The sequence below is a fragment of the Haliotis rufescens genome, unplaced genomic scaffold (genome assembly GCF_023055435.1).
Source record: "Haliotis rufescens isolate VD_foot unplaced genomic scaffold, xgHalRufe1.0.p SCAF_2, whole genome shotgun sequence".
Classification (NCBI taxonomy): Eukaryota; Metazoa; Mollusca; class Gastropoda; order Lepetellida; family Haliotidae; genus Haliotis; species Haliotis rufescens.
In genome coordinates this window covers 62428148-62453108 of record NW_025963890.1, presented here as the reverse complement: position 1 = coordinate 62453108, position 24961 = coordinate 62428148, and the positions used below count along the sequence as shown (strand labels likewise).

Here is a 24961-nt window from a genome sequence, read left to right as displayed (position 1 = left end):
CTTCAGACCTTGTACCCATGTCGGGAATCGAACCCGGGTCTTCGGCGTGACGAGCGAGCGCTTTAACTACTAGGCTACCCTACCGCCTCTTACATATATCATAACGTCAATAATCTATAATCATTATTTATACTCTGTCATATCAAAGGGGTCTGAGTCAACATGAAGTGGAACTTCTTTGAGTGGCATATAGAAGTGGAAGACAAATTAAAACACGACATGATTATTGTGGTATTAAAATGTGTCACGGTCAAGGTTATTCCAGGATTGATGAATGTCAGATAGTGTTGGTAATTTCTCTTTTGTAACTCGTGGGATGATAAAACATTATTATGTCCAATAGACCAGACTTTTAAAACTTGGTTTGTGATTCCGCCAAAGCGAAAAAAAATATGAAATGTCAAAAAAATGAAAAAAGCTTGCTTGTTTCCTTTTTAGTCACCGACAAACAAATATGTGTGTATACATTCTTTTGAACGGCAGTGCACGTGCACAGTCAACATTCTCAACAACGTAGTGGGGTTTTGTATATCTTACTCAGATTATGTCCTTGTTTGAACAGTTTCTAATGCGACAACACCTTTTCCTATAATCATAAAAAATCTCTGCTAAACAGTCCAGACTACGATTCCGATCAATTAGTGATGGTACCACGTGTTCGAGATAAGGTTAGCGTATCCTGCACCGCCGGTGGTATCCTTCACAAAACCGTGCTAAGGCAAGTCAAGGATTCAAATGTTAAAACACAGAATGTAAGTCTGCCTGATAAGCTTTTAAAATACAAAATTATAGACTTGTGTGTTTTACAGCTGTTAAAACATTTTATAACGATCTTTACGATAAGTTACTTATCATATCCATTAACACTAAATAGAAAACACGGACAGTCACAGAGTACATACCATATAACCTTGCACCATATTCATGCATCCTCATTAGCTCGTTTAACTCATTTCCACATTTTGAAACATCCAGACTGCAGCCGACACAAAAGGTTACGGAACACATAAATATGAGATGTCATTATACTACGCCTCGGTGAGTTAAGATTGACATGAGAGGAAATGCTTAGAAGTGTGTGATAAAACAAACAGGATTGCTCATTGTTTTCCTGTTCAAATTAGTTGTGTTGTATCCGTTGCCCTCGGGGAATATGGCTACGTCGTCATTGCTACCTCATCTGCAGAGACATGCATATATTCAGAAGGACGGTACTTGCTGGAGCGGAAATGTTCCCATGCACAAAGCTGTATACATGTCGAGATTGATGTCGTTATAATAGTTAGGTGTGACGTAGAAGTGGAACACCTGCCATTGAATTTGTTGTTCACTGCATCTCCATGAATTTACGATAAACACAATGTCTATGCATAATAAATGTATCATAACTGAATCTGATTTTGGTTTTATTCAATTAGTTATCAAAATATACTACTATTAAAAAAAAAGACCAACGATTCTTTCATATTATTATAAGAGGCGGTGGGGCAGTCCAGTGGTTAAAGCGTTCGCTCGTCACGCCGAAGACTCGGGGGGAACAATGTGTGAAGCCCATTTCTGGTGTAACCCCGCCGTGATATTGCTGGAATATTGCTAAAAGCGGCGTAAACCATACTCACTCACTCATATTACTAAGTTAATCTGTCCTGTCATACCTTTTTTGAGTAGTATATATCGAAATAGAAATGATGGATGTACAGTTACAGGGACGTGCTTCTTATCTCTGAACGGCGAGATGGTTCTAGGGAAGTACTATCAGTAGTCCATGATCGCCTTATGACCAGACTACCCGTGAAGATCCGGGGTAGAATAGGTCTTCACCAACCCATGCTTGCCCTAAAAGCCGACCATGCTTGTCGTAAGAGGTGACTTACGGGATCGGGTGGCCAGGCTGCCTGACTTGGTTGATGCATGTATCCCAATCTCGATCGATGCTCATGTCATCACTGGACTGTTTGGAACAGACTCGATTATTTAGATGGGATAGTGCTGAGTGCGGCTTTAAACATCAAACAAACAACAAATGAGCGGACTATAATTTGGATCGGTGGTCACAACCTATGGCCTGGTTCATAAGATGACATCACTGCGCGTCGATATGCATACAGACGTAAATGCAGCTTGAACATAAATGCGGCCTTACACTACATTCACTGGCTCAGTCCCTGGATCACGTGCAAGTGTAGTGGATGTCAGTATCGTGTACACGGTTAGTGGTCGTGAGATACACATGGAGTGGGTGTCAGGATCGTGTACAAGGTTAGAGGTCGTGAGATACACAAAGGGTGGGTGTCAGAATCGTGTACAAGGTTAGAGGTCGTGAGATACACATGGAGTGGGTGTCAGAATCGTGTACAGGGTTAGAGGTCGTGAGTACACATGGAGTGGGTGTCAGAATCGTGTACAGGGTTAGAGGTCGTGAGATACACATGGAGTGGGGTGTCAGGATCGTGTACAAGGTTAGAGGTCGTGAGATACACATGGAGTGGGTGTCAGAATCGTGTACAAGAATAGTGGATCATGTACATGTGTTGTATTGTGATTCTTGTTTTTAAGTGTCCTGATTTATTCAATAGTTGAATGAGTTTGATAATTAACTGTTGGCAATGTGACGCTTGGGGTGAGAGATATTTATACAATCACAAATGCCATCCCCTTTTGTGTTCCATAAAATACCGTTGTGTCGAAAGGATGAGTTCGACATATTCGTACTTTCAAGATGACCGAATGTTTAGTCAGGGTTTTTGTGTTATTTGGGGGGTGCGTTCAAATTTTTCAATAGTCATTCGGGGACTGGTGGTTTAGGTGTTCGCTCATCATGCCTAATACCGGGTTCGAGTACCTTCATGATAACAGTGCCTAGATGTTCCTAAAATGATGTTCAAAAAGTTAGGATTGGTTGGTCGATCACTCAAGCTTATTTATGTGACGATCTGGTCGAGAACACGTTTGTTTTGATTGTTGTTAACGCCACAGTTGGCAATATTCCAGCTATAGGACGGCGACCTCAACGAAACTAGCCATTTGGCGGCTCCCTGAGTTAGATCATGTGTGGATATGTGTTATTAAGACAAGATATTAGTGCACACCCGTGAAGATTCCGGTTAGAATTGGTCTTGAGCAGCCCTTGCTTGTTGGCGACGAACGAGATAGGGTGGACAGGCTCGCTGATTTGGTTAATCGGATCCCAATTGCGTGGATCGATGTCAATCACTGGATTGTCTGGTCCAGATTCCAATATTTACAGTGCGCCATGATATACTTGGATATTGTTGAGTGCGGCGTTAAACAACAACAAACAACAAAACATTTAGAAGTCTCTTTCGTCAAGCATAGATTACTTGAACGTCGCTGTGTGTGCAAAATCTTGAACGCGACGATAAATCTCACTTCACCCCACCTCACCCCACCTCACCCCACCTCACCCCACCTCACCCCACTTGAGGCCTCTTCTAATCCGGGATCACATTCGTGAAAACTCAGTGTCACATTGTCACCTTGCAGGGATAGTTCCGAGTGAGTGATATTCTGGCAATATCACGGCGGGAGACACCAATAATGGGCTTCACACATTGTACCCATATGGGGAACAGAATCCGGGTCTTCGGCGTGATGAGCGAACGCTTAAACCACTACACTACACTACCCTACCCCTTATATATTTCTGAGAAGGGCCGAATCCGTATTTGGACAAACAAACATCATGTCACGATCTATCGCAAATGCACATTATGAAAGTACAATCAATTATTTATAATTATAATTTTTCAAATTAAATGAAACACAACATTATACTTAAATTAATTTATTTTGTATTCAAATAATTATTTCACATTTGTATCGGTGTGAACGTCAAACAGAAAACGCATCACACCTGTCAATTCACATTTCTGTAATGGAATTTCTCAGTGTTTTAAAGCATACAATATATATATATATATATCAAAATATGGATACAATGATCATGGCAATGATGAAATGAAGCAAGTATGTAAGGGTATTCTCAGAACACAATGTACATTTCAAAGACAATGAGATGCTGAACAAAAATGTGTCCATCTGATCGGAGATATATATGGATAGAATTGGCGATTCCTCAGAGAATGCTGTACGCTTTGTATGTCTGTCAAAACTAGTTTCACCTTCGCCGATTTTGATTTATAAATGATGAGTTGACGAAGATAACGTACGGAACATTGAGGTACAAAACCTTTTGAGAATATGTCACCATGTTTTACATGTTATCTGCATGTTTGGGAAGAGCTCGCCGATAAAGTATGGAAAATTTATTAAACAACATCATGTCAAACATCGTAGAACATTAGATAGATATCATGTTTGACTTACGACACTTATATACACAACGATTTATCGCGTTAATAAATGGTTAATGATGTTTCAGAGGATTGTTAGCAATTTAGCCGATGGATATGACAAAGGATATATTGTCCATGATCCCATGGATTTAGTGTTTATTTTCCATGATCTCATGGGTTTAGTGTTTATTTTCCATGGTCTCATGGGTTAAGTGTTTATTTTCCATGATCTCATGGGTTTAGTGTTTATTTTCCATGATCTCATGGGTTTAGTGTGTTTTTACTGTAAACCCTTCATGTGTGTGTTAACGTTCTCAAACCAGTGTAAACTCACTTTTGTTCAGCATCAATATGATATAGGACATGTGACACTACTATATACATGGTTATACAATATAATACCCCTACAATCCCGTAGACTAGGACACACATACACTCACAGACTCTCTGTACAGCACAACCTTGTGAATGAGGACACCTGGACATAGAAGTCCATGGCGATATAGAAACAGGGAATGGGGATGTTGGGGATTGAAGTTTGACGATTGCCACTCCTGCCAGAGTGCATATTTGGTGTCAGTTACGTTGGATATCTGGACCTTCAGATCAGAATATGGATTTACATTTCGAATGGTAGCTATGGTGCCTTTCAGAGTAGGAATCATCACAGAGAACACAAGCGGGTCCAGCAAATTGACATTCCGATTCGGAAAAACTGTTTCATTGCACTGCAGTGTCGTCAAGCAAATCCTCCTTCAAACCATTCCAGCGTTCTGGTGTATATAATATATATTTTGAAGTTCTTGGAACTTCCAGGAATCATGGGACATGTTGCAGAAGCACCAGAACCAAATGTCAGTGGGGCATTTTCAGAATGTTTGAAACGACACTCGTTGATTGAGAATGTACTGAAAGCACTGGCATCATAAATTACAAACACAAAACATGCATGAACGTATTAACATGTTCCTCTATATAGCACATCAAACCCGTCCTGTGGGGTCACTCTTTCCTACATGCATACCTGATGTGTTCTGCTGGGTAGCTGGACCCGTGGGATACCGTACATGATGTAGGGTTTGCCAGGCAGACCAGTATGGGCGAGTCTTTGACAAGAATGAGCATTATCTATAACGGATCTGATGGTATTGGTAGACAGAGGTTTTCTTTCCAGCTCCGATGATCTCACAATGACCTTCTTACCATGCTTTATAAGGATCATTGCCACGAGCTGTTTGTTGACCTGGGTACGCCACTTCATCCAGGAGTGAAACTCATGCTGGGCTTTAGGATGTATGGCTGATGGAAGGAACTCGAATGTCTTATCATTGAGAACCTTCCTTTCTACTTTGTTCATATTCACCCTCACGGTGTAGCCCCTCTGCCTTGCATCTTCCAGGTCATAGTCAGGGGCTATACAGCTTATGACTTCCACATCCTCGTTGGAATTATCCGTCGGGTAGTCAGGGTCTATTTCCCGGACCTCCTCTTCTGTGATGTTGAGTTGTGTTAGTTCTGGGTACAAGGGGTAGTCTGGGCGGAGCAGGGTTTGGTAGGGGGAGGTGGGTTCCGCTGGGGTCTGCTGGGGGCCGAACTGTAGCCCCTCGCTGAAGTAGAACTGGGTCAGATCTGGGTAGAGTCTCTCGGGAGGGGGTGGTGTTTCTCCTGAAGGCGGCATTTTGGGTGCTAGGTTGAACCGGACTTGTTTCTGACTAGATCTGGTGCTACGGGCAGCTGAAACAAGAACATGATCTATTAGGGGCGTGTCTTAGCATGTATAAACAACTTTTATCACGATGAAAGGTGGGTGGATGGGTGTAGATCTATGTGTTTACCTATGTGTGTATATATTTCTATATAATTTTATTTATTAGTTGTCGGATGTGGAAAGGAGCTGTAATAAATTATTTGATTATGAAATACAGGGCTGGTCACTTGTATATTGAAAGTGGTGAGCTAAGAGTGAACCATCTTCAATTATCAAGGGTATGTATATCTCCGAATCCAACTCTACCCGTCCAATCAAATTAGCCTGATGATCGAGTGACACCCTGATGAGGTCACTTCCGAAACAAATGGGTCCCGGTATATTAAAAAAATAATTATAATATTATACATTGGATGGTCGAGGATGAGAATGAACAAGACTGTATATTAATACTAGACAGTGACTCGTTGGTCCGGGATCCCGTTAGTCCTGGAGCCCATCACTCTGGGCGATTACTGTTAAATATATATAGGCGACTATGCTTGTCGTAAGAGGCGACTAACGGGATCGCGTGGTCAGACTCGCTGACGTGGTTGATGCATGTCATTGTATCCCAACTGCATGGATCGATGCTCATGATGTCAATCACTGGATCTACTGGTTCAGACTCGAATATTTACAGACCGCCGTCATATAGCTGGAATATTGCTGAGTACGGCGTTTACCAACAAACCAAAAAATGTTTATTAGGATTATTAAGACAATTTCTTCATCATTATATGTAACTTTTGCACTGGTATCTAAGGCCCACTCCTTGAGTAAGCATCATGCTTGTCAACATTTGCAACATCTGCACATCAAATTTAACTTCGTATTTGTTGGGAGGCATGCTAAATGTGACCTTCGCTGAAGCTTAATACACTGTACTCATTCATTGACAATCGACAGTGGCAAAGATTGCATATGAATATGGAAAGGGATGCGTCACTTTTATTGACAAGTGACAGTCCCTCTTCTGATGTCATCACACATAACCGAGCCTGCCGTATAGATAAATGGCGATGCATGAATACAACACTGTCCTACACATATCCATGAAAATTTCGGCGAGTCCCACCCAATCACAGTCGGATGTACAGACTCACCGCCCATAGAGCAAACACGGGTCTCGAGCCTCCGAGATGCGCTGAAGACATGATACACCACTGTTTGCCCCAACTCACAACGCGAGATCTGTACTGAAGGAATGTATGAGAGAATGAAGCTATATTTTATTTTACGTTGCAGCAGTAATATCATGACGGACCGTAGTGAGTCTAAACAGGATAAGAAACGCTCCACGCCATCGGGGTACAATGTCAGATAGGTTAAACACCTGATACATTTATAAACATCAACGTCAGAGAATAATCAGTCTCCATTGGACTTAAAAATCAAAATAGTGGTCATCATAACCACATAATTGTAATCACTTCCTATATAAAATCGCGAACAAGGACATTGCAATCCATACAAAGTTTCTTTATGAAGGCGACATCAAGCAATGAAACCTTTAATCCAGTATTGTATTACCAAATAAGCATTTGTAATAGCTATATTCAACTGACCTTTATTATAGTTTTACCATTGGTATGTGTAACGAAGCGATAAGTAGGGTTTATCATTACGATCATCATCAAGATTTTTATCTGTATTTACGTTATATGGCATTATAGCGATTGACTTACTTTGTTTATACATAATTAGTTTTGTATGAGGACTAAGTTGCTTAAGTGTAACTCATGGAAATAACTATGTCCACGTTTAAAGCAATGTCATAGCGGGGACAGGGGCAGCAGTACAACATAATACTACTTGGTTCACGATAAGACTTGATTAACTATGCCATCATGTGGCTTAACGGATTAACAGAGTATTAACCGCACACTGTTGCTGAGCGTTGTTCTAGTTTCATAAAACAGAGGCAGAAATTCTGCAATATCTTCATAAATACCCTGTTGTTAATCTTAAAAAATATATACATATACCCCAATACCCAGAATACCACAGTAACAATATGTTCACAAGAAGAGAGGACCGTTTAGTTTTAACAACACATAACCTTTCGACCCCGTTCAAGGCACCTGCAAAAATAACGAAGTCTGTTTGCTAGCGATATAAAATGTATCCACCCGAAAATAATGGACAATTACCTTTTCGACGTTTGATTGTAGTTCTGTGGTGTTTACGATGGTCAGATGACCCTAACTGACCACAGCAACAAATCCGTCCCAACATAGCTGCCCGCCATTCAACAGTACATGTGACATCGTTACCTTGGAGGTGGCGGTGTTAGTGTGCAAATACATTAACAAGACATCTACACCGACTTGCGCTGGTCGAGATGATAACGAATATTGACACTCCGTTGAGGTTTTTTTAGATGAGAGACATCTTGTGAAAAACCCCGCGTTCATATTCTCACAATATTGACAGACATTTATTTAAGTGGTATAAGGCTGAAAGCGGTTTGGGTTTAATACAAGTTTACTGTTATTAACAAATATAACTAGTTTTAAGCGTCAAAGACCCATAATCAAAGTTGTGTACAATGTACAATATATATGTATCGTGTCTCAAGAGAGTATTGTGTGTCACCCTGAGTGGTTTAAATTATCACGTAGTTTCTGGTTAGGCGAGTAAGTTCGGTGGGAAGGGGCCTTGTGATTGTTTCCACAATACCTTCTTTATGGATCTGGGAAGAATGTTGCGTCTACGTACGAGAATTTTTTCTATTAATAATTTGAAATATTTGAATTGAACAAAGTTTGCTGTCTCCTACATAGACATACAGCTTTTAACGTTCGTTTCTATTAAATATTTAGAAAATTTTAATGTTCATTTTCTTATGAGTATGTAGCTCACCGTTTTAAACATTAACAAAGTGAGGAAGAAAAAGAGATGGTGCTCTCTGGCTTGTCGTTTTAAATATTAACAAAGTTAGGAATACTGCTTGCAACTACGAACGAGCCCTTGTGTTGTTATCTCAGCTCACCATGATATACACGTTTAATACCTTTCATGAAGCAGTATTAACGATATCATCAATTAAACTAAAATATAAACTCACCACAGCAGATAAAGCAAAAGGTTGTTATTACATACAAAAAAAGGATATTACCTTCAAATGTGTGAAATAAACTCCCCAGGTGTGTCCAGGTAATTGCAGGTATTCTCAGGTGAGTGTAAGTATACTGAAGGGTGACAGGTGGGTATATCTATCTATCTGAGCACGTCATAATGTCTGGAGGCGTTGGTTACATAACGCGTGGGACAGGGCGATCGATCAGAGAATGTCCTTGTGGGGTGGGGGCTGTCCCCTAGGGGGTACTGATGAGGGTGAGGAGATTGTAAGTGTAATTAACACTGAGATGTACTGCTAAGCAGGCAGTTGTCATGACCTACGTGCTACCTCGTTTCGAAATTCCGTCGAAAAAGTTTAGTTTTGTTTAAGGCCGCTCTGAACAGTATTCAAGCTATATCAAGTCTGTCAGCTTGATGTGGGGTGAAGGTCCGAAGTGATGAGATCTTCAACGTGTTACACTTTGGTGAAACACACGGGTGTAATGCTTACAAATAATCAGGGAGAATCTAGGATTCGAACCGAGGTGCAAGGATAACGTGAATAAATAATGATTAAAAATAACAAGCCTTATCACCGTTACCCAAAATCAATTTTGATTTCGAAGTTTTAAATTAAATTAATTTATGCTGTTTGTATCCCGAAGTAGATTCTAGATCTTTAATGTCCACTGAGTTAACTGTGTGGTCACAATAGCAATGCCATGTGGATATTTCGTTAGTGACCACTTCCTGAAACCGTCACCTTGGTCATTGAACAGCTGATATGAAGGCGTAGATTTATTTTACACTGTTGATAAATGCCTACTCCAAGTTCGACGTAGCATAGCTCAGGTGTTGTGTGTAAGTGTCAATACCACTTGTGTGTAAGGATGAAAGCCGCCTTATTAGTATTTCAGTTAAATCACGGCGTGGCAACTTGATGTCGGAAAAGTATGCAGTTATGCAGACGTTTACCATGTTGCTGAAACCATCGAGCGCCGACATGATGATAACCAACCAGAAACATAACCGGTTCGAATCTGGGATTCGGACCCAAGATCTGAGCATTCTGGCATACCTAAGGGACGCAACTCTGCAATGTTGGGAAATACATATATTGATTTGATGAAACGGATAACGGTCAAGAGATCGACACTGTTGATCGGCACCGACTAAATGAAGCCATGCGTCCGGTATAGTTACTGTATCGGTGTTGACACTCGTCTTAACTAAGAACGAAATCTTTTGATAGACAGTTTGACTACATACCTGTCAGATAAAAAACATGTCACGTGTCAAGTCCCGAGGTTTATAGGCCAGGAATCAATCAGTATGGCAAACACCGCATAGTTTTGTTGAAAACAAGGTCACAACCTTGATTCCTATCTCACACCAACATGGTTCTCTATTCAGCACCCTAACTACATTGCATAAGAGTGAACCCAAGCGTAAATATATTCAGTTCCCTTATCTTTTAAGATTGAGATTTATCCCGACCAGTTCGTGACCCTTCGGTTTGAACAAATGAAACAGCCACGAAGGTCAGTGTTACTCTCAAGCAAGATTGTTTTCGGTAACATTCCATAAGCGTCTACCAGCACAAGGGTCATTGTGTAATGCGTCTAGGTCGTTTTGGTCTTGCTTGGCTAGCGGTCAACAATAGACTGGTCAAGCTATTTGAGATTGTGTCATAGGACATGTTGAACAAGCACAAGGTGATGTGTGACCCACTTGATCACTTTAACGTAACCTCACACGATCAATGCCATGCAAGCGGTAGGCGGATTTACTTGCCTTGGGTGCTACACACGGGTTAATCTGTCGAATTGGCGCTGGTCGATATATGATAGTCTTAGAAATGACATGCAACGTAAGTTACAATGTCTAAGCCAAATAAAGACAATGTTCAACGACACACACTTATATTTTCTATAAATAAATAGGGGTATTGGGACTGGATGGGTGTTTGGTTTGCAATCTAAAAGTTAGTAGGAAGTTAGAAAAACGTTATCACTCCGGCTTGATAACGGTGTAAGAATCGACATCGAAACCTCGCTATATGCAATAAACCAGTTGTTACCCATAAAGCTTACGTTTTCTTGGTCTAGATGGGATATAATCCTAGCGAGTTATTTTGTGCTGTTCAATCTTGAAGACTTCCAAGTATTTTCTTTAAAGCCTTGTATTCCCCTTTGACATTAATCTAATTTAAAATGTGTAGTAACACACCTAAATACATTACACACATAAATATGGAAACCCTGTCTACAGAATAAGAAATAATTCAAGCGTTGGTTTACAGCATAATCTAACCGTGTGTGTCAGTTCGCTGTTAATGAGAGACATTACTTAATAAAACAGCACGTATAGCGTTGCTACGAACCGTTAAACAGTTGGGGATTAAAAACATCTGAATCATAAATGTCACATATATCGTGAGTCAGAAAGAGAAATCTAACAGTAAGTTAACGATACAATGAACACTGTATACATACTTTGTAAGCTACTCCAAGACAACCCAGCTCGCTCTGTCCAAATATCTACTTAGAGGTCCGTTCTCCCAGAGCTTCAGACACTGACTGTCACGTTGCGCTGTTCCGTCTGTTTTAAATGCTTGCTTTATTAAATTGTCCCATCTCATGCGTTCCTCGTGTTAATGACACGGGTCTCCATCTGTGTGCTCGAACATAACGCTAAACCTCGGTCTTTGTCTCAAAGACTGGAACCTCTGAGTCAACTAATGCTTTGAATCACATAACCAAATACACTGGCATTTGTCATGGTAGCAAACTTCAGGAGACCATCCCAAATATGGTGATTATCCGAGAGGCAATCGCTTCCTAATCTCTACGATGACCAAAGGATAAAAGGAATAGCCTTTAGAAGTAAGGGACGTAATTTTCCGGTTTAGGTTGTGTTTGTTTTGAAGTTATCATTTTGGTCACAGGGGAGGTTTGTGTAAACACTCGTATCGGGCCTCGCTTTGTAGGGTGTTAAAACGCTGGGGCTTGTTCAGAAATCAAAAGAGCACATGTTACGTGCATTGTGTGAAGGATCAAAAAGTGGTGAAATGTGATATTTGTCAGATATGACACAACTGTCATATTATCATGGTATTTTATGTGAACACAAGCGTCTCTCTTGAGAAACGAGGTTTCAAACACATGTAATCAACTAAGACAAAATTGTTATGGACGAGCAACTTCTTTATTACAATTGGGCGACGTTTCGGTGTAGATTCTAACACCGTTATCAAGCAAATGATGTACAAACTAGGTAAGAGCATGATATATATATATATACATAACAATAGATAGATAGATACATGTATCTATTGTTATGTATATATGTTGCAGATGCTGACGCTAAACATCTATCTATTGTTATGTATATATATATATCATGCTCATACCTAGTTTGTACATCATTTGCTTGATAACGGTGTTAGAATCTACACCGAAACGTCGCCGAAATGTAATAAAGAAGTTGCTCATCCATAACAATTTTGTCTTAGTTACCATTCCAACTTCTTAATGCCACTCAAAGAAGTTACATGTAATCAATTTCGTAATTATTAATAAAAAAGCGTTGAACTTCCCGTTAGTGGTCTTATCTCCCTACAAATGATGTTTCTGTTCACATCTTCAAATTAAGTCAGGACCATTACTTGTTTACTGTTATTTTATTGCTTCGGGATTAATCACATGAAGAACCTCGGTTGTGTTGTGAAAACGAATCAATGCACACGTGAACAATTTGTCTCGACGGTAATGGAACTAAGACACGTTGGCCCACTTTGTCGGAATGCAACTTCTTCAACATTGTCAGTGAGAGAAGTAACATGTTAAGATACACAAAACAATCATATGTTTTCACCATGTACAGGTCTAAAACATCAAGATGGCCCCCACGCCAGATGACGTTCTGTTCTCAGTAGTGTACCTCCGGGATCACAGACATGCTCGATAAATGACCCCTCTGTGTACTACAGTGAGAGAGTGAGTGAGTGAGTTCGGTTTACCGCCGCTTTTAACAGTATTCCAGTTATATCACGGCGTGTCAGCTTAATGTGGGAGGAAAGCCCGAGGTGATGCAGGTCTCAGACGTTTACCACTTCGGTGAAACCCACGAGCACGGGTATGGTGCTGACAACCTAGAAACATAATCGGGGCGAACCGGGATTCGAACCCACAATCATAGGTTTCTGGCGTGCCCAAGGGACGCAACTCTGCACATCGCAGCGCCTTAGACGACTGGGCCACCCGTGCCCCCTGTGTACTACAGAATATCCCCTACTGTCATCAGGTGGTAATACACTGTACATAACGTGTAACGGCATGTTGGCCATCACGGAATTACAGTACAATTAGCTACATCGGATAGAGGAGATTAACACGCACACTACAGCAGCTTTCATGATGTAAATATACTTCAGCGACTCCAAAAGACATGATGAGGACGGCGACAGATCGCGAAGATGCGACACGGTACACTGCGTTTAATGGATTGGTTCTGTTGTGAGCCTTCATTTAGGACAGAACAACTTTATTACTTGTTTTACAACATGTTTTGTTTGTTTGTCTGTTGTTTAACGCCGCAGCAATATTCCAGCTATGTGACGGCGAACTGTCAATAATCGAGTCTGTGACAGACAATCCTGTGATTGACATCATGAGCATCGATCCACGTCATTGGGATACGATGACATGCCTCAACCAAGTCAGGGAGCCTAACCACCCGATCCCGTTATCCGCCTCTTACGACAAGCATAGTCGCCATTTAGGGCAAGCATGGGTTGCTGAAGACCTATTCTAACCCGGATCTTCACGGGTCTTTAACAGATGTAAGAGGCGAATACCTAAATCAAAACGTTTCAAGGATTGATTCATTTGATTGAAGGTTATTGTCCCATAGAAATTAGAGTATGAGGAGGCTGACTATATGCATATTTTCAATCTAACAGCTTTTTAGTTTATTGTTTCACTTTAGAAAAAAAGTTAAAATATTGTGCGTCCTTTTTAGGATGCATGGCAATACTCAAGTATTAGGGAGTTAGTTGGGTTTAACACTCCTGTACTTCAGTTTTTTCACGCATGTCAGCTTTGTGAAATCTTTTGTGAAATCCTCGAACACGGGCATGGTACGGACAAACCATGGAACATCATAATCAGGGAGATTCTAGGATTCGAACTCGAACAAGCGAGTTCTAGCAAGCACGTTAAGTGATATACCCTCGCAAATTGAAGCAAACAAAGTGAAACCCACGAGTACGGCCGTGGGTCATTATGAGGGAGAATCTGGGATTTGAACTCCAACAGGCGAGTAAACAAGGAGCCAATATATTCATATTCACTTTAGCAACGTGTGTAGCGATGCTGAGTAAAGGATCAGAACCTACATTACTGTTATTTTATATATACTCTTTACTCCCCTAAAGTCACCCAAGGCCTGGTTACAATAAAAATAAATACCCTTATGATTAGTCACACCATATGCGGATATTTTCATCTCCCAAAACTCTTAATAACCATAGAATAGAACGAAACCCATCTACGCACTTCGGCCCGGTACATTATAACTGTAAATCCTCGAGCGAATTCTCTCAATGTACTAACCCTACGCCTGGCCAGGTAAGACCCAACAAACAGGAAAAGCACGGGGTAATCCAGGTATACGAGGCCAAGACGCACAGGTGAGAGAGTACGGTCAGCCCCTATAGCTGAGTGTGGGTTGTACCCTGTAATGTGACTGTAATGTTTAGGGAGTAAGTATTGTCTGTGCTGTAACTGCATTGTATGTGACTACGGGGGACGTGACGTGTGTATGCGTTGAGACTTGATGTCGTTTAAGACTTATGTCCTAAGGTATGGCACAAAAATATGGATTTTTTATTTTGTTTCATTTTTTATCTTTGGAACATTTTATCAACATAACTGTCAATAGCTCATCGGTTTTTTCTAATCGTTTTTTTCTAATCTAAACTAATATCTTAACGGACTAATTCCGACAAAAGAAGTAGTTATAACATGAACAACTATTCTATCTGTGTTTTATATAATTGAATGTTTGTTTTCAGCTCACGCTGTTCAAACGTTAACTGGCAATAAGATAACACACAACTTTATCGATAAAAACTGGAATATTGCATTTAGAAACGTTTCCGTGAAGATTCTTAAACCGTTATTAAGCTTGAGTTTACTGAAAAGAGCTACAATGGTTAGTACTCATAGAATTGATGACTTATCGAAGAACCGAATTGTCAATTACTTTATGAACACTTACGTAAGAGTTATTGATATTTTCCTGTACATAGTGTCTCTATCTCTTCCACAGAAACACCGACAACTCACTGGACGCATAATACAGGGGTAGTGTCGACCTGGATAGATCTCTCTTCACAAACGATCAATCATGATAGCACGACACTGATATGAACGCTAGACCTTGCGGGAATCAATACAATAACACTATAATTCCCACAGCTACTCGCTCTACGGGGTACATACATTCCGCGGGTGCTGTTATATACACGCAGGGGCTTTAAGTCACCCCGGAGGTTGTGAACATCACGCTTCGCTGGGCCTCATCTGAATAGAATACACGACTTTCATAAAGCTATTAATGATTACGACTTTTCAAAGCCAACAGTCTTTGTTAATGGCTAATTATGCAAAATGTGGATTAGTCTGGGATTAATAAGGTATGGTTAGGGTTAATCAGTATAAGACGTCAATGAAGGAGTCAATAATCGTCAGTGGATTAATCACATGTAGCATTTCTCATATAAGAAAACCAGTCCCTTCTTATTAGCTAAGGTTTTGATACATGCATTCCGCGAAAACTAATAACTCCAAGTCAAGTCAATTTGCCCTGTCGTCCCAGTCGGCTTTAAAACAACCTCTTTCTCGAACTACGGATAACACGATATTAATTCCATAGCGGGAGGACTCCGGCTTAATGATATTTCGTAATATGTGTCTGATCGTAGAACAGACTCTGCTTTTAGCAGAGATTTTTATTATTATGGTCATGTTGTGTCGATTTTATTTGATTGACATACTTAGCTGAAGTACTCCATAAAGAAGAAAACCAAGCAAGCATTGTTGTTGCCATGCACATAACAATAGCGTTTATTTCAGTCACCCCAAATGCACTGATGTTAATCTACAAAGTATTCCCATCAACGCAAAGAAATCTCAATATATTTCAACCGTTAGATGGTCCCACAAAAAGTTTCCAATTTCATTCTTAATTATCCCAGAAAATCACATCACCATGAATATCCTTTTAGAGAAACCTGATCGCATGTTATTAAGTATTTTATTATACGAAATAAGTCATAATGAGATTCGGCGGATGACTGATAATATCCCCGTGAACACAACATGCTGTTAATGAACAGATGTGGGAGAGCTCATTTCTCATCAATAATAGATCCAGGCACTTCCTTGTCTCTTCATTACCGCTATGGAACCTTGTATGATGCACGCTTTTCACGCGACAGCTCGTGCTGCACGTGATCAATAATCTTTCACTAGTCTCGTCATCTGGTCTGAACCTGTGCGGCCTGTCTGGAGTGTCATGTGATTGCGTTTATAGGGAGGACTCTTCTACATACACCATTTACTTCAAATGTCATTGTAAAATTTACACCATTTACTTCAAATGTCATTGTAAAATTTACATCCTATTTGTTTCCGAGGTAGCAAAACAAGAAATCGAAATCATTTTTCACAGATATTGAACAGGTATGTTGTAGGTACTTGTCAACGAGTGGCTTAAAGAAGAGGTTATGGTGAAGTTGTTTTCACGAAATGTTAATATATATTGTCAATACACTGTTGCTTTATTTTGACAACTGCTATATGCTTGTGTATACTAAAATAGTACCCCGTACCCCCGATGGTATGAGTGTGAACGATCTCACTGATTGATGACGTCACTCACAAGACCAGTACAGTCAACGCGACCTTCCTATTTCCTAAATCTATTACCCTTGATAATGATACAAGGATATTGAATGCAGTGACTCACGCGCCAGATTGGGCAAAGAACAAAGACTTGTAACACCTACCTCAATTGTCAAAAAAATAAGATGTCCTACTTCCAGCGGTCAGTCTAAATGTCCGATGGTCAGTGAGAATCCAGCGGTAAATGGACAACTACCCTCTATCAGCTGGACCTATGTGCTTATCTGCGACCGTTTACAACGTGTGCAACATAAAAATAGACTCGGTCTTTGTGTTCATCGATCCGACGAATTTGATTGGTCGGTGTGAGCGGCAACCAGTCACATGACCAGGTCTGGTGGATTCGTCCATGCGTAATTTGAGTTTGTGAATCAGCAGAGCGTGGACATGTTGCGGGTTTGGACAAAGCAAGGCTTTTAAACAATATGAGAAATCGTTTGTATCCCGGAGCGGTGTTTTATCGTCGACCACTAGGTAGCGGGTGTATCGCATCCGTCATGATGCACAGGGATGGATCGACATCACCGCCGGGGCATTCCGACATATCCTGTTTTGAAAGTTGGGATCACGATAAATAATAACCATTTTATATTACACCCATATACATATGCTATAGAACTGTTGTGTAAATGTTCAATCTAAAACAGCCTTTAATATATTTTGAAAACTGAAAATTACAATCAATACATTCATAGTGTTGTGGTTGAGTTCAATACTGTTGTTAGGTGAATCGCAAGTTCTTGAGTGCGAATTTAATAGTGAGTGAGTGAGTTGTGTTTAACGCTGCTTTTAACAGTATTCCAGTCATATCACGGCGTGTCAGCTTAATGTGGGAGGAAAGCCCGAAGTGATGCAGGTCTTAGACGTTTACCGCTTCGGTGAAACCCACGAGCACGGGTATGGTGCTGACAAACCTAGAAACATAATCGGGGGCGAACCGGGATTCGAACCTACAATCATAGGTTTCTGGCATGCCCAAGGGACGCAAATCTGCACAGCGAATTGCGGCCCCTGAGACAACTGGGCCACCCATGCCCCCGCGAATTTAATAAGGACATTTTTAATTTATCGATTTGTAATTATATGGCGCCAGACATTTCTTATTCTGGACTGAAAACCCTGTTTTTAATATGAATGTTAAAAAATAATATTAAAACTCCAAAAAGTTTTTTTCCATTTTTGGTGTATTCCCAATGCCGTAAAATGTCAAGAAAGTGAACGATTTTTCAACTTCTAATTCCATGTTATCTTGCACGATTAAGGTAAAATGATAAATGCATATAAAACTAAAACAACACAACCATTTGTCAACATGGTTCCGGGTCCCTTCAGGTTATTTTTAATTTTAGTTTATTTTGAGTAAACTTGAAAACAGCGTCTCATAAACATCAGACGTCAATGCCAGAGAATAACCAGTCTGTCGAACAGATTCCGTAGGGCGTAAAGGGTAAAATAGCGTTGTAAATTATATGCATGGATCACTTAAAATCAGTGTCACCAAGTGTTCGAGAAAAGAGTAGGCAGGCCCTGCTAAACCGAGAGAACGCGACATTTTGCATTGAAAAGTAAACGTTTGTTGTTGTCTAAACTAAAAACGATATGTTAATTATGAATTAATTTTTCGGCCTTAACATCGAAATTTGCTTATAAATAAGTTAATATTTTTAACGAAATAGGCATCAAAATGTCAGCTATATCATGGTGAGCAATCCTACTACTGTGGTGGCACATAATCAACCAAGTTATTACCCAGCCTCTTACGACCAGCACTGCTTGCCCAGACCTATTCTTACTTGGAATCCACACGGGGCTGAAAGAGTATCCATGAAAGTGTATTTATGAAAGTCTATGTATGAAAGTGAATACACGAATGTGTTTGTACGAAAGTATTATGTGCAAATATATGTATGATAGAGTATATATAAAGGTGTATGTATGAAAATATTTATGAAAGGGTATGTATAAAAGTGTATGCATAAAAGTGTTACATAAACGTTTATGTATGACAGAGTATATATGAAAGTGTATACATAAAAGTGTTATATGAAAGTATATGTATGACAGAGTATATATGAAAGTGTATACATAAAAGTGTTACATAAAAGTATATGTATGACAGAGTATATATGAAAGTGTATACATAAAAGTGTTATATGAAAGTATATGTATGACAGAGTATATATGAAAGTGTATACATAAAAGTGTTACATAAAAGTATATGTATGACAGAGTATATATGAAAGTGTATGCATAAAAGTGTTACATAAAAGTATATGTATGACAGAGTATATATGAAAGTGTATACATAAAAGTGTTATATGAAAGTATATGTATGACAGAGTATATATGAAAGTGTATGCATAAAAGTGTTACATAAAAGTATATGTATGACAGAGTATATATGACAGTGCATGCATGATAGTGTTACATAAAAGTATATGTATGACAGAGTATATATGAAAGTGTATGCATAAAAGTGTTACATAAAAGTATATGTATGGCAGTGTATATATGAAAGTTTATGCATAAAAGTGTTACATAAAAGTATATGTATGACAGAGTATATATGAAAGTGTATGCATAAAGTGTTACATAGAAGTATATGTATGACAGAGTATATATGAAAGTGTATGCATAAAAGTGTTACATAAAAGTATATGTATGACAGAGTATATATGACAGTACATGCATGAAAGTGTTACATAAAAGTATATGTATGACAGAGTATATATGAAAGTGTATGCTTAAAGTGTTACATAGAAGTATATGTATGACAGAGTATATATGAAAGTGTATGCATAAAAGTGTTACATAAAAGTATATGTATGACAGAGTATATATGACAGTGAATGCATGAAAATATATATGACAAGGTATGTATAAAAGTGTATGCAAGAAATGTATGTATAGCAATATGTGTATGATTGTGAATATACACAAGTGTACTTATGAAAGTGTATGTGAGAAAGTGCATTTATGAAAGTGAATTTATGATAGAGTATATGTGAAAGTGTATATATGGAAGAATATGCATGATAGTGTATGTTTCAAGCGTGTGTAACACAGTGTATATACGAAAGTATATATATTAAAGTGAATGCATGAAAGTGTTCCATGAAAGTGCATGTATGAAGTGTATGCATGGAAGTGTTCCATGAAAGTGCATGTATGAAAGGTATGCATGAAAGTGTTCCATGAAAGTGCATGTATGAAGTGTATGCATGAAAGTGTTCCATGAAAGTGCATGTATGAAGTGTATGCATGAGAGTGTTCAATGAAAGTGCATGTATGGAGTGTTTGCATGAAAGTGTTCCATGAAAGTGTTCCATGAAAGTGCATGTATGGAGTGTTTGCATTAAAGTGTTCCATGAAAGTGCATGTATGAAGTGTATGCATGAAAGTGTTCCATGAAAGTGCATGTATGAAAGTGTTCCATGAAAGTGCATGTATGGAGTGTTTGCATTAAAGTGTTCCATGAAAGTGCATGTATGAAGTGTATGTATGAAAGTGTTCCATGAAAGTGCATGTATGGAGTGTTTGCATGAAAGTGTTCCATGAAAGTGCATGTATGAAGTGTATGTATGAAAGTGTTCCATGAAAGTGCATGTATGAAAGTGTTCCATGAAAGTGCATGTATGAAGTGTATGCATGAAAGTGCATGTATGAAGTGTATGCATGAAAGTATACATGAAAGTGTACATATGAAAATATAATATGAATGTATATTTATGAAAAACAACAGAATCATATATAGTTCTATTGATTTGAAATAGGTGTCTAATACTATCCCCATACTGATATCCATACATATACTACATACATGTATATATGAAAACATCAAGTATATTCCCTGCGACAGCTGGATATTCATTATCAATTTTCTCCAACCAATTACACTTCCCATATAACACACTATATGCACAATAAACACTGTTAGAAACCACACACGTCATCACGTTTGTACTAAATTGCTCTTTATTATTGTAATGTACACAGTCAATGTCAGCTTCATATATATAAATCTATGTGCAAATTCCTGTAACTGCACCGGTTTCCTCTCTGCTCGATGTCCCGATAATGACGTACTCACCTAATCACACACCTCCACCAACCAGGAACACATGATATAACACATACAGGCACAGAGAACCTATTGATCCAAACACAACCACGCTACACGCAGTGTAGGTAATGCTTTGATAAACATTGTCCAACTATGATGATAACACCTACATTAACACACGTGGTTGAAGCGTGGCATCACATCCCTATGACGGCTAAAAGACTCTTTGTGTTAACCAATCCTCGGGTATTCAACGGTTTGCGGAAAACTGTTTTTACTTTATTACGCACCTCCGCCCACCAGCAACACATGCTATAACGCTTCCCAGTGCACAGAGAATCTATTGATCCGAACACAACCCGCTACATCGCTAGGAGAAAAATGTGGAATGCTGGGATGCTACATATAAACGACAGATGAAGAGACAGTGTTTTTTATTTTGTCATGCTCTACATTATATCAAATTAGAGCCAAAACCTGCAAACTTATATTTGATTTCAGAAAATATATATTATATCGTAGCTAAGTGTTTTTATATATTTTTATATATTTTATCTTGCATGTCTTTCTATCATTGATCGTCTCTCGTAACTTCAAGTGGAGTGGCTCAGCTTGATATCAAATCTATTTTATTGTATGTAATTTATATCATATCTGATTGTGACTGGAATGAATTACCTGTGTGTCTGTTCGCTACGTGTAGTGTAGGTAACGCTTTGATAAACACTGTGTAAATATGATGACAGACATTACACTTGCATTAACACACGTGGTTGAAGCGTGTCATCACATCCCTATGACCACTAAACACTCTTTGTGTAAACCAATCCTCGGGTATTCAACGGATTGCGGAAAACTGTTTTTACCGTTTTTCAATGTTCAAGATTGCTATCTCATACAAGCCATGTGTTGACATAACGGTAGACGTGTACTTGTAGCTCGGAGCAGGTTTGCTTTGTACATTGAACTTCCTCTAATGTGGATTTTTGAATTATGCCGTCATTGATGTACATAGGAAAAGGTGTGAGCAGGAAAAACGTGTTGTGTGGGGACCGATCTAATTTCAAAACACATGTTTGCCCTAATTGTGGCGGGGATCTTACAAGCGCCGGCCCCAAACAAGCACCGGGTCTGAAGCAACTTGATCCAAATAAGCTATGGGTCTCAGATTAGCACCGCGTCTCCAATACGCGCTGGGTATGTTAAATGATTAAATGACTGAAATGTTTGTTTGTAGTCTAAACTGATGAGCGTCGGGCCTTTTTGTCTTGCTGGGCGTCAAATAATCAGTAAGTTTAAGTAGTCTATAATCTAAACTGATGAGCGTCCGGCCTTTTTTTATTCCTAGGCGTCAAATAATCAGTAAGTTTAAGTAGTCTGTAATCTAAACTGATGAGCGTCGGGCCTTTTTTTATTCCTAGGCGTCAAATAATCAGTAAGTTTAAGTAGTCTGTAATCTAAACTGATGAGCGTCGGGCCTTTTTGTCTTGCTGGGCGTCAAATAATCAGTAAGTTTAAGTAGTCTGTAATCTAAACTGATGAGCGTCGGGCCTTTTTTTATTCCTAGGCGTCAAATAATCAGTAAGTTTAAGTAGTCTGTAGTCTAAACTGATGAGCGTCGGGCCTTTTTTTAATTCCTGGGCGTCAAATAATCAGTAAGTTTAAGTAATATGCAGTCTGCCGCCGTGTATCTGTATAACTCTCATAACTAACTTATTATGCTATGCTATGTTGCCTTGAGTGAATGAAGTTCGGTTCTGTCTATTAAGGACCGCCTCCGTGGTCTAGTGGTAGAGCGTCCGCCCGGAGAGAGGAAGGTCCGGGGTTCGATTCCCGGCCGCGTCATACCAAAAGACGTTAAAAGATGGTACTTGTTACTCTGTCTAGCGCTCGACATTAAGGGGCTAAAACAAAGACTGGTCGGTTCGGAGTCAGTATACTGTGTCTGAGTGGGTTATTCATGTTAAACTGTGGCATGGTATCTCAGTGTGCTAGCACTATAAATCGGCATCAGTTCGAACCTCAAACAAGCAGCCACACACACGTGCATGCACGTCGCCATATGAGTGTAATAATCTTGGTCGCGACGTTAAACCCCATTTCACCTCACCCACACCTGTACAAACGGTATTCCAGGCGTGCCTTCTATTTTTTGACAGGGGAAATTGTGGGTGTACAAATATTATCTACCTTTCTTTAGATACATACTTGTGTGTACACAGAGAATACGTCACAGAACGATCATTCCTAAAAATGTTCCAGTGGAGAAAGACCTTTTGTTGCTGATAGGAAAAGGTGTGTAAGCTATTAAAGAAAAGTACATGTATGTAAATTCGTTTGAAGAGGCGTTCATAATTTGTCCATGCATTACTGTTCAGTCGATTCCAGTTTAGAATAGATATTCCGCGTCCCAAGAGTGTTTTTAGATGAACAATTGACTTGCCTCTGCATGTGTTTGTCACAGATGCCACGGTTGGGACAGGATACGCTCACCTTTTCGTGAACACCTGGTATCATCACTATTTGATAGTGATTCATGATATAGTTTGAATCATGCAGTTGACTGCTTTTAACAGATGTTTCTTGTGATTATGGAGAGGGTTTTGTTGCTTTTTATTTTGATAACAACTGACCAATGAGTATCGGGTAGCTGCAATATATGTGTTGCAACTGGCTGGTTATGTGTTAAGCATATCTGTTATTAGAATCTCACATCACAAAATATTATTTGTTTGTTTGTTTAACGCCGCAATCAGCAATATTCCAGCTATATGAGGGCAGTCGGTAAATAATCGAGTCTGGAACAGACAAACCAGTGATTGACATCAAGAGCATCGATCCACGCAATTGGGATACGATGACATGCATCTACCAAGTCAGCGAGCCAGACCACCCGATCCCGTTAGTCGCCTCTTACGACAAGCATGGGTTGCTGAAGACCTATTCTAATCCGGGTCTTCACGGGTTTCACAAAATAATACAGTGTTGTTATGCAATGTTTTAAGTTTACTAGTGACTATAAAACAATATTCCTATTTACATACATTATATTCATCGCACTGGCCAAGAAAATATAAGAGTGAAGTCAAACCCATAATGTGATAAAATATTTCAAGTCAAATAACCTTTTATCGCACAATAAAATCTTTTTAAATAAATGCTTGTTTTTAAACGATTTGGGGTTAAAACATTTCGATAAGACAATAAAACACAGCGTCTGTAAATTTAAAAACATCATTACATGTAGAGGAGGCACAGTGCGCAATGCAGTACAATATGGCACTCGTCATCGACTGAATCTTGGCTGTTGAAACAAGTTCTTTCCTTGAAAGGCGTGCTGGCGTATATTCCTGTCTCCACATGTGATGGAGCCGTCACATATCTGTATACAGTTATAGGACAGTACAACCACTCCAAGGCAAATAGTTTGTTATATAATTCTCGACCCTTCTACTACCTTATAACCAAATCAGAATAAAACTATCCATAATTTTCGCATAAAATTCAAATGATGTAAAATGTCCACGGAGACCGTTATGTATACTACCCAAACGGTTAAGGGTCACCCCATACTTTCACATCACTAGTTAATCTGTCAGGGCATGGCTGATTAACTATAGTAATATGAAAGAACCGGGTGGTCCTTAACTGTTTTTGAGTAGTATGGTAACCACTGGTATGCCACAGAGCCTTGGTACAGCTGGATTAATGCCCTCTGGGGCGTGAAGCACTCCTTCCTGTGCATATGTTCACCATCTTCCCGGGGCAAGGGAGTTAACTGACAATATAAGTCCAGTTTCCA

At 39.4% G+C, this 24961-nt stretch overlaps 1 protein-coding gene across 3 annotated transcripts; it reads right to left on the bottom strand.

Moving 5' to 3' along the window:
• Positions 1 to 3789: 3789 nt before the first annotated feature.
• On the bottom strand, positions 3790 to 17369 carry LOC124142633. 3 transcript variants are annotated; one of them, XM_046511215.2, is made up of 2 exons: positions 17201 to 17369; positions 3790 to 6050 (listed from the first exon to the last, which is right to left on the bottom strand). In XM_046511215.2, the coding sequence occupies exon 2, from the start codon at positions 5992 to 5994 to the stop codon at positions 5329 to 5331; it is 666 nt and encodes a 221-aa protein (XP_046367171.1). In that variant the 5' UTR covers positions 5995 to 6050; positions 17201 to 17369; the 3' UTR covers positions 3790 to 5328. The 3 variants fall into 3 exon arrangements, with proteins under 3 accessions (XP_046367171.1, XP_046367179.1, XP_046367163.2); XM_046511223.2 differs by lacking the exon at positions 17201 to 17369 and adding an exon at positions 11622 to 11712; XM_046511207.2 differs by lacking the exon at positions 17201 to 17369 and adding an exon at positions 8217 to 8395.
• Positions 17370 to 24961: the final 7592 nt, after the last annotated feature.

Excerpts from the sequence above, each read along its gene's own strand:
- LOC124142633 (XM_046511207.2), bottom strand. The coding sequence starts at position 8,301 with ATGTTGGGACGGATTTGTTGCTGTGGTCAGTTAGGGTCATCTGACCAT. Across the intron at positions 6,051-8,216 it reads TACAATCAAACGTCGAAAAG|CTGCCCGTAGCACCAGATCT; the intron begins GTAATTGTCCAT and ends TTCTTGTTTCAG.